Source organism: Gavialis gangeticus, unplaced genomic scaffold, assembly GCF_001723915.1.
Source record: "Gavialis gangeticus isolate Ggan-Ray unplaced genomic scaffold, GavGan_comp1, whole genome shotgun sequence".
Taxonomy (NCBI): domain Eukaryota; kingdom Metazoa; phylum Chordata; order Crocodylia; family Gavialidae; genus Gavialis; species Gavialis gangeticus.
In genome coordinates, this window is record NW_017728992.1 from 135,710,917 (window position 1) to 135,722,359 (window position 11,443).

At 44.1% G+C, this 11,443-nt stretch overlaps 1 protein-coding gene across 1 annotated transcript in view; it reads left to right on the plus strand.

The window, feature by feature from the left end:
- The window catches only part of LY96 (lymphocyte antigen 96), a 25,101-nt gene extending 19,657 nt beyond the window's left edge, over positions 1–5,444 (plus strand). The window contains exon 5 of the mRNA XM_019527814.1: positions 1,887–5,444. Within this exon, the coding sequence (XP_019383359.1) occupies positions 1,887–1,976 (90 nt within the window). The 3' untranslated portion in view covers positions 1,977–5,444. The remainder of the gene's footprint in view (positions 1–1,886) is intronic.
- Positions 5,445–11,443: the final 5,999 nt, after the last annotated feature.

Consider the following 11,443-nt stretch of genomic DNA (forward strand, 5'->3'; position numbering starts at 1 on the left):
TATATATATATATATATATATTTATCCTACTGGCAATGGGTACTATTCCACATATTCCCTTCCCATATACTGTCCTTCCTCTCTCAATCCTCCCAGAAAAAACATTTTCCATATTTTTTTCCATGTCTCCAAAAATAAATTCTCCTATCCTTCTCACCTCAGGTCTTCTCTGCTCCCATTTTTCATCTACTCTTTCCTTTCAGGTTTCCTTTCCACAAAGCTATTCCCCCTTTTTCAAGATGTCTATTTTTTCACTGAAAACTTTTATTTCCTTTCCTTGACTCCAGTGCTTTAAAACCTTAAGGTGTGTTGGGTTTTGGATGCAAGAAATAACATTTCACTGAGATCACTGAGGGTTGCACATTTTTAGTATACCCTTAGGGAACTTCCAGCTATGATGTGGGTGCTTTCCCCGCTTTCCCATTGTCACAGGGGACTAAGGTATCCCACTCTTTTTTAAGGGCTGGAGCTGCTAGGGGGAGAGCCTTAGCAGTGAGTTGGGAGACCCAGCTGCTGGTTACCAGGGCAGCCAGAATGAGCTAGTGGGCCCACACCCGCCAGCGGTCAGCTGACCAGAAGGGGCAGAGCCTGGCTTGTATATAAACCCCAGGCCAGAGGCCAGGAGGTCAGTTCCCTGTTGGCAGCCAGAGGGGAAGGAGCCTCTAGGAAGGAGGTGCCTAGTGATGCAGCAACTGCCTAATATGGTGTACCCAGGGCTAATAGGGCTCCATAAGCTCTGCAGGTACTGTTGCTCATTAGAGCCTTAGTGCGGGGGATGCAGTATGATGCTTTTAAAGGGGCAGAGTACACCCTTGTCTTTTGTATTATGTTATAGCCCAGGGTCTTGTGTTTTGTTTGTTGTTCCATAACACCGGTGGTTTGGGTGAGGCTATTTGGGGAAGGGGGAGGCCTTATTGGGGGCCCACTGCAGTATGGGGACCCTGGTGCCAGAGAGGGTGCAGCATTTGGGGGGCACAGACCCTGGCACCAGAGAGGGCGCGGCACTTTGCAGGGCTGCGGAGAGCCCAGGCACCAGTGAGGTGCAGAGGCAGGCAGGGCTGCGCAGAGCCCAGGGAGGACAAGGGGGACACATTACAACAAGGCTTAGACTGGACAATGTTGGTACTATCTGTGAGGCTTGGGGTGTGGTAAAGAGGCGGTTGGAGCCATGCATATAGCCCATAAGGCTAGGATGCCCTGAAACACCCATTTTAAAAAGGGACCTACAGGGTTCAGAGAAATCCATTAAGACTGTGTCCAACAGGACATGAAGGCAGCCTCCCTATATTATAAAAATACATCAAGACATGGCAGGCGAGAACCAAGGGTACCCATCAGGCTAAACTGGTATGGTCAAGGGGCTTTAGGGGTAACACGGTCATCCTTAGGGACCCTATTCTGTGACACCCACATCCAGAGGAAGAGCAGCTAATTAGGATTGCTGCAGGAACCTGAGTTCTCTTCCCCTCTGCTAAGGAACCAACAGCGTTTCAGGAGAAGGGAAGGGAACAGAAAGAGCCCAGCAGTGCCAAGTGGTCCTGCTCCTTTCCCTTCCTTGCAATGGCAAAGCTATTTTGTGCTCCTCTCTGTTCACTGCACTATCTGGCTGGAAGAGGAAGGAACCCTACTTCCACCAAGCCTGGGAAAGGGGCATGAAGAACTCATAAGCGCTTCAGGGACCGCAGAGGCTAATCTGGAGAGGGCAGAGCTGATAGGGCTGGGAAAGTTATGAAGAATTTGGAGCACTGAGAACCAGAACTTGCAAAGATGACTGATAGATATAATCAACTGGAAGCAACTCGAAGTCCCTAAGTCACAACTGGCCATTTGGACCAAAAAGCAACACCAATACTATATGTTATCTTTTGTTTTCTTTTTCTTTTTAGGGAGAATATACAGTTCTGCTAAGAGGATTCCCTAATTATTTTGAGGAAAACTTGCTCATCTGTTTGAATTTAACTATGCTATATAAATGAGAGGTTTATGAATGTCAAGGTTGTTTCAGATCACTTCAGGATTGCAGAAGCAAGGAACTGGACAGAACAAGCAAGCCACTGGGATTCAACCAGTGAAATAATAGCACCATTCATTTTTCTTGGATAGGAGTATAAGATAAATTGTATGCAGTGTTATATGGAACATGGACAGTTTCATCTGTTCGTATCATTCCTGTAATCAAATGTTCAGTTAGTTTGGGCAAAATCTCTGTGAATATTAGGTATGCTGATTAATACACAGAATTAATACTAAATGGTTTTACAGTAACAAATGCATTTCTGTGGTACCGCCTGTGTTATGAAGAATGAGTATTTCAGGTTGTGATAAGCTATAACAGCAATTTTTGACAGCACTTGGTATGAAACAAAATACTGCATGGCTCCAAAATCCTTGTTTTCCATCTTCACTACTAGTTTTTTCTGTTAAATCAATTGAGATATAGTGTTTTTGTTTTTTTGATTCCCTCACCCTATTTATAATAGTTAATCCTCATCAGGTGCTCTTTTCTGCTCCGTCACGTATAATACTGAACTTGCCAAGCCATGAGTTATGGGTTCTTTAGTTATATGGCATCAGTTGTTGGAGTTAGCATCCAGTGGGAAGTTGTGTTCACAACTAACATGCTTTAGTAGAGCTGCATTATATCAATCCAGGAACCTGAGTACAGACCCACAAGGGGTTTCTGTAGGTCTGCCTATAGTCCCAACTCCTGTGTGGGTTATGGTGGCAAAGGTTATCCAAACAATCTTCCTGAGTATCAGCTGATCTGCCTTGAATGTTTTGGTGGGCCACAGATTTTTCTGAGTCTATAAACAGATGTCACCAAATGAAGCAGAACTGTGCCAGGATGTGTCTTGGCACAGCTGATCCACTTTACTGAGTGAGACAAATGTCACTCGCATGATCCTGGAGGGTCAGGCCCCTGCCGCTCCCAGGAGTACCAGTGGCCTGATCCTGCAGTACAACATTAGGAGTGCATCTCTGCAAATGGGAGGACCTTGGGTTTCTCAGCTTGCAATGGCATGGCTCAAGTTGGATTCCCTGGACACACTTCTGTAAACAGGGAAATCTGGGCAGTCACTCCAGGGGTTTCAGGAGCCAGATTCTGTGCACCCTGGAAATGCCCTTACAGAAGGAGGCACCCACATATGGTAACACAAAGGTGACTCTGTTTGCAGCCTTAGTTCCAAGTACTGTAGTTCCAAGCAAAGAGGGAGAGAGTGTGCGTAAGGTGAAGAGACTTAATGTCATCTTCACGCTTTTTATTTTGATGCAAGTGGTTGGCCAGAAATCTTTTTCTGTCCATCCAGAGAGCTGTAGAAGAGCCAGGAAGGGGGAAGCCTTGATTCAGCGAATGCAGCATGAAGCTATGACCTTGTTCCTTTCTGATTCATCAGGGAATAATAGGATTAGCAGGATTGGCAGCCAAAGTTCTCCTCTGTTGCTCTGATGGAGGAAGGAGACCATCATCTGCAAGAGCAGTAACCAGCTGCATTGGCAGGCAGACCTCCAGTCCCTGTAGAGTGAGACAAGGTAAAAGTAGCTTATCCTATAGGCACCAGCAATTTCAGTTCCTCTGTTCCCCCAGCTATGATTCCAGTGGGTTGCTGTTGCTTTGACTGTTATTACCTGCACCTTCTTCCTGGTGGTTACTGCCAGGACCTTTCAGTCCTTGGTGTGGAGCCACTATGAAATTCAGGTTTAGGCAGCAGCATGCTATTGTCTTCTCCTTCCAACTTGCTCTTGCAGGAACAGGGAGTATAATCTTGCAGACTGCCTCTTTGTCTGTAATATAATGTAGACATAACAGAGCTAGTTTAAACTAGTTAACTTAGTTATTGGCAGAAGTCCAGTCACAGCAGCAGGGAGCTCAGCACTGGCTATAAAATGCATCCAAAAATCATGGTAGATACTTGGGCAGTTGGTGACTGTAATGTAGGTCAAATCCAGGGGGTTGTTTTTTTCCCCCACATACTTCTCTCTACTGTTGCAATTATGGCTACAGCAAAGGTGGCCGAACAGTGGCATGGGTACCACAAGTGGCACGTGGCAGATCAGGGAGGGGACAGGTAGCACAGTAGCAGGTAGGGCAGAGAGCAGAACATCAGATCAGACAGGGAGCACAGGGCAGGAAGCAGAAAGCTGAGCAGCAGGTCAGGTAAAGGACAGGGATTGGAGTTGTACTTGGGGAAGGTGCAGGGCTAACTTGTGGCACACCAACATGCCTGCCAAAAAGGTAGGCCCCCACTATTCTAAAAAAAATCTTGCTGCCTTTTATTTTTTTACAATAATTTTGATTAAACCTTTCAACTTTACTTGGAAACTCACAAACTCCATCAACTCTGGAACTTTGCTGGAGCAAGGATTATAGGATTTTGTTTACTGGGAACATAGTTCACCTTTAGCTAACCCTAAGTAATGAGAAACTGTACAACAGCTTTTAATTTAAGGGATGATCAAGAATACTGTCTCAAAGTACATCAGGTGTTCAAGGTTCTTTTCTGCATAGTTGAACATCAGGGCAGGCCTCTTCTTTATACTAGATTTTCAGTTGTATTTTGTGATAGTGAGTTATTGTTCTATGTGGTAGGTGCTAAAACATTAAAAAATACAGTAGAAAAATTATGTTATGTTCAGTAGCCACTAGGTTGTGCTGTATCTCAAAGATTACTTCAGAGGTGCCATGCTTTCTATTTCTTATTGCTTCTTGACTGCTAAACTTTCAGGAGAGACCTGCAGAATTAAATGTTTTACTTTCATTTTACATGGAGTGGCCAGTTTTTCACATGGGATGCCAACACATGTCCTTTTTTAATATAAAGCACTCTGTTCAAAAGTCAGGATCCAGGAAATGTTAGGAAATCTGGAACAAAAGTCACAGATCACTGATAGACGGCATAGCAAACAGAACAAGGAACTAAAGACTTCAAGTGACTGTAACTGCATCAAAGCTGTAATGACAGTACTTGTTCTTCCATTAAATTCTACACATTCTAACAAGTGTGCAAGCAGTTCCTGTTCTAAGTCTGAATGGAGCTATTGAAAAGTTAATCTGATCCCTTTCTTTTTTTTGTTGACGTTATAAAATCAAAGTTGTAAAACTTGATCATTAATTTCCACTTTGCTGCCTATGTTTATACTAATTTTGAACAGGTCCCTGTGAACTTTTGTAGCTACTATGTGAAATCTCATACCAAAGTCATAAAAAGTTTCTGTGATTGTTATGGCCAAACCTGTTTTGAGGATTACTTTTAGTGTTACAATGTATTGCGATTTCTATCCCAAGATGGTCTAACTTTTTTTCTTGAATCTCTTCATATCTAGAAATAATTATCTGCAGTGACTATTCTGATTAAGTAGCAAATGCCAAACAAATTAAATAAGCTGAGTGCATGCATGTACATGTGCATTGGAGAGAAGGAAATAAAACATTTATATATTAGATTTACACATTAGTTTAAAAGCATATGTAGTATCTATAAGCTATTAATTGCATACCTCTTAAACTATAGACGAGTAGTCTGTAGCTACAGCTTTGGTTATACGTAGGCTAGCAGAGTCCTCACAACATGCAGAATACAGGAACCCCAACTTAAAAATAAGACATTTGGAACGCTTATAAAAAGGTCTCCACGATTCGTCCAGTACATCAAAGATTGCTGATAGTGTACTCCCCATGTTTCATTTTTGCCTTCATCTGCATACTGGCTACACAGAAGGTATTAGTGGAATCCATGGGATGCTTCAGTTATCTAAGGATAGAGTTTGGCCCCTGCATTTTATATTATTTTGATGCACTCTTGTACTATCACACTTTTGCTTCTTCTAGGGTTCTAGGATATAGAACTATTGATCTGAGTAATATGGTATCTAAAAACACGTTGCTTGGGCAGATGCAGACAAAAAGCCGAAAGAAAAGAGAACAACAAAAGGACCACTCTCTATTTTCAAGCTGGTGAGAGGTGGAGCAGGCAGTTGCTGCCTTGTTTGCTGACAGTATGGTTGTGTCCAGTGTAGAACACAGCTGCCCTCCCTCACACAGTTGGAGACTTTTGACAACTTTCTGCCTGGCCTCTGAATAAATGGCAAGAGATTCCTCCAATCTGCATGAACAAGACTAGCAAGAATTTAGCTTATATATTTATTCACCTGGGAAAAAAAGAAAGTTTTATGAAATTAGCTTTGCAGTTAAAAATGTTTTCCAGCTTTAAAAAAAACCAGACATATTTATGTTAGGCAGTGTTATAAAACTAGCACATAGTGCCCTAAGTGAAGTACATGTCATGTATAACTCTGAAATTGCCATTCTTGCTTTCTGGGATGCAGATGTTAAAATATTTTCTTCTTCCTGCTCTTTGTTTTCTATTACAAAATATTTTTCCCCATTAGTTAATTCCCCAAGTACCTCATCATTTAACTTGCTCCCTTCCCTATTTGTGTTCTGTAAAGCCCAGTATCAGATACTAGGTTTGAAATCTATTCCAGTTAGAATAGATTAAGGTGGGGTAGATTTGCACCTTTTATAGACTGACTAAATTAGAACTGCATAAGCTTTTTGTAAGCAGATGCTTACTTTCATAAGCAACTTCATGAAGTAAGCTTCTGCTTACAAAAGTTTATGCAGCTCTAATTTAGTTAGTCTATATAAGTGCAAATATACCCTACCTCCTGCTAGACTTCAGACTAACACATTGCTCTGCACAGTTAACGCTAAGCCAACTTGTTCAAATCAAATGCAAGCTGATCTGAACTCCTTCCTGTCCTTCAGCCCAAGGAGCAAAACACCTGGTTCAGCTCTTTTCTTTTTTTAATCCCTGTTGCATGTCTTGACTCTGCCTTGAACCAAAGTTAAATTCTGAGAACTCCAAGAGAAAAGCTGTTCGTGGAGTATTTCTGACATGAATGAGACCATTATGAACCTTGATTCCCATGAAACACCCTATTTTACCTGAAGTTCCTACTCAGTGGGCACGCCTACACGAGACACTACTGTACAGTGGTTACTGCACATTTATTTAGTACTTGTATAATCAAGTACTTAACAAATGCACAGTAATCAGAGTTACTGTGCAGTAGCACTAGCAAACACCTTTTTAGTGACGCTACTGCACAGTAGCCTAATAATACTGCACAGTAGCATATTAGCACTGTTAGTGCTGTGATGCGCTACTGCGCAGTATTATTTGGCCACTGCGCAGTCAGCATCTCATGTATATGCACCCAGTGTTGCAAATCCTAAAGACTTAATATAAATCAAGTAGGAAGGTAGAGACAAAGCTTTGGGCATTTATTTGAACTGAACTTCTAAACCCACCACAAATCTCTCATTAATGTTGCTTTTTAAGCAGCTGTCAGGATTCACTGCAGATGGAAAAATAGCTTTTCTTCACCCCCTCACCCTCTGCCACCAAATGTGTAATTATCCAAAGAAGCAGTTCCTGTAAAATTATGATTTTTCAGTACTCGTATACAAACATGCATAAAGACTGCAATCCAGCACATTACTGAGGCATACAGATAACTTTATGCATGCAAGCAATCCCGTTGACCCCAATGGAGTGTACACATGCTTAAATGCTAGACCAGGCTCTACAGTCATTTAGATATTTATTTACTTTGCTCCCTTCCCAAGATCTTTCTTTGTAAACCCCAGTATAAAAAATATGCCAATCCAAACTATCTTGGTACAAAACTGTTTTTTTTAGAGATGGACTGGAAAGCATAACCAGTTGTATTCAGTTCACCAGGTCCAACACAAGTGAACGTACAGCTTTTGTATACACATACCTTGTGATTTAATTCTTCACACTTACAATATTTCAAGGGTAAGAGGCTATACTTCAGATCCACAGAAGACCAACAGTTTGTTTCAGGATGTATTTCAAGGGTGGTGAAAATATGGTCCACAGACGTGATCCAGTGCGCCAAGGAATTGTACCGGGCCTGTGGCAGATCCCTCAGCCCCTGCAGGGAGTGGATCATGGCCTTACCCTGCACCTGAGGTGTCACTGTCTCATGAGCCTGGCCCCACCCATCAGTCCTTCTCTTGGATGCAGCTCCCTGCCCACCTGCAGTCCCATCCCATCCACTTGGCCGAGCATGTCCTGCTGACAGGGGTCCCGGGATGGTCTCCATAGAGACCCTGCCCACCTGCCTGCTTTGTCTGGTGTCCCTGGTGGTATGTGTGGGGTGGATGGGCCCAGGGTTGGATAGGATCAATTGTGCCTTCCACCTGTCCCCCTTGCTGTTCAGCACCCTGTGTCTGCACCACACTGGGCCAGCACACTCCCCCCACTCCACTGGGCCAGGTCAGGACTCCACCCCGCTCCAGGTTGCAACAGCTCACCGAAACTCCTTAAGTGGCCCTCCAGCCCAAGTAATTGTGCTAATCCCTGATGTATATCTATGATCCCAGACTATGGCCTCATCTGCATAAGAAAAATTCTGTCCTATGGAAAACGCAAACTTAAATATCTGCATTAGTATTAATTTTGTATCAAAACATCAGTAGAACTTTGCTGACATTGGTATACGCCTTTGTTTTCACACTTGTGTTATGGCTAAGAGAATGAAACATCTGACTTCTTGTGAGAAAGTAATAGCTTGTCAGCTGCTGTGTCCAGTTTCTGACTCCTGGCAGTATTGATAGTACATAGAGGTGGCAGGGAACAGTTTTTTCCATCTTGTGAAAACTTGAGAGATTTTGGAAGTCTTGAATCAGAACAAAAAGTCAAAATCTCAACAATTTTCACCATTTCAAAGGGTGAGAGTGACAAAGGAAGTCCGACATGGCAACACTGGGCTATGTGCTAGGCTGCACACACAGAATTTGCAGACCTGAGTTAAATGCCTTTGTTCTCCTTAACAAAAGGAAAATTGGGCGAAGGGGACTAGAATTCATATTACTCAACACACTGAGCATGGCTCACACCTCTCCTGAAATTAGGCACCTCCTTCAGCCCCAAATTAGATGCTTACATAGAGCAAGGATTCACAGCCTGAAACCCCTGCTTAGACTTGAGTGCTTAAATCAGCCTTTCATAGGCTCATGGTAATATCAGTATAGACCCTAGTAATTCAAACATTTAACCAGACAGTGGAAGATCTGGGTTTATCTCCCCCCTCATTCTCCTCCCCCAGCCTATAGGGGCATAAGCCCAAATCTTTTACTTCCCAGGAGAGTGCCACAATCATCTGGTCTTCTTGAGCCTGCATTTGAGCTGGGCCATAGTGGAATGGGAGAAAAAGGTTTGAAACCGTCTCTCAGTTCATGGAGAAATATAAACTACCAATCTATTATATTAATGAATGAAAATGACAGTGTGCTCTGCCCTACCAATGTGCCTTACTCGTGATTTGACAATATTGGGGTGGGGGGCTCGGTAACAGAACTGTAGGTATCTAAGTGGCTTTTGTGACAAAAACTTAGACATTACAATTAAAGAAGTTTTGTGAGATTTCTGTGGAATGCTTGCTGAAACTTCAGGGACACTTCTTCCAAGCCCACTGCTGCAGGTTCACCAGTGAGTAGAAACCAAACAACTCTTAATCACTGTCAGTTGACTGGTCAAGATAACGATCAGAAAGGATAAATAGCAGTGTACACAAATCTAAAGTTTCTCCGAAAACATACTTCTGCATACATACATTATTCCTGGAACCATCCAATCACAGGTTAACATACATACACATAACTAAATATTATTTCTTTCTCTTGCCTTTTAGTATATTAGCATTTTAATCTGTTCTCTACATTTCTTAACCATTTTGCCAAGTTCCAAGTTTACTGGGAAGATACTCCCTGATAGACAAGTTATTCAATAGGTGGTGTATACATTAATCAATTCTTAACCAGTTAAGTCTTCCTGACTGTCGCAGGGCACTAAAGTGCCTGCTCCTTTAAGGGCAGAACCTGTCTAGGGAGAGGGCCCTAGCAGTCAGGCAAGAACCCCACAGGTGCAGGTTACTGTGGCAGCAGGCTAAGGAGGGAATTAGCCTGCACCTGCACCTGCACCCGGTCAGCTGACCAGAAAAGGCAGGGCCCTGGGCACATATAAAACCCAGGGCAGGGACTAAAGGGCAGTTCTCTATCAGCAGCAAAAAGGGAAGGAGCCTTCAGGGAGGAATTGCCCAGAGATGCTGTGGTGGCCTGATATGCTGCACTTAGGGCTAATGGAGCTCCAGGAGCTCAGCAGGTACCCTGGCCTGAAAGGCACTTAGTGCTGCAAGGGAGCTTGATCTTTTAAAGGGACAGAGCACACCCTGAACTGTTTATGTTATGTTTTAGCCCAGGGGCTCATATTTTAGTTACTGTTTTACCAGTGGATCGGGCTGAGGCTACTGGGGAAGGGGGACTCACTGGGGCCCCACTATGGTGAGGGGGCCCCAGTGCCAGAGAGGGCGCTGTGACAGGGGGTGAGCAGACCCCAGCGCCAGGGAGGGTGCAGCGATGAAAGGGCTGCAGAGAGCCCAGTGCCAGGGGGCGCAAAGACAGACAAGGTGTGAATGCCATCTGCGAGGCTTGGGGTGTGGTAAAGGGATGGTTTAGAGCCATGCGTCTAGCCCATAAGGCTGAGGGTGTGCTGTGAGGCATCCATTTTGGAGCAGGACCAAAAGGGGCCCAAGATCCCACAGGGTTCAGCGGGGTCCATCAGGACCATGTCTAAGTACACACTTGAGGGTAGCCTCCCTATTTAATATAAGTACATCAAGATGTGGCAGGAAAGAAAAAGGGTGCCTGCTGGGCAAGATTAGCATGGTCATGGAGCCCTAGGGCCATCATGGCCATCCCTGGGGACCCCATTCCGTGACACTGACCATCAAGGAAGCCTTAATTTTGGTAACTTTAGGGAGTTAATCCTTTTCTACTGTCCTAAAGTAGCCTCTGACTCAGGCAATACTGCTCACTGGGCAACTAATGCTATTTGTCTTTACTGCACAGTAAGTGCCCGCATGTATAGACAGTGATGATTTTACTGCGCAGTAGATTAGTCTACTGTGCAGTAAAGTATCTTGTGTCAACACGGCCACTGGGTGCGTCTACACTAGATGTTTACTTTGGAGTAGATTAACTAGCTCAGTAGTAAACATCCCAGGTGCATCCAGATGAACCCGCATGTGCCTCCTTGCAGCGTCTCGAACCCCTTTGAGACCCTGCAAGAGGCACATGCAGGAACAAGAAAATGTTCCCTGCACTGCAAATTTGCAGCATGGGGGCAAAATTAGACCCCTGGATATCCAGAGATCAAAAAAAACTTGCAGAGGAAAAAAAGTGGGGCTCTGGCTGCCACGCATCTCTACGGTTGGCCCTCACCCTGGTGCTGAAGCACACTGCCTGCCTGTGAGGGGAGGCAGCATGCCAGCAGCAGGGAGCTGGACCCAGGCTCCTTTGCCACTAAATAAGGGGTTGGGGGGGCTGGAGGAGTGGGGAGGGGACCATGGGGGG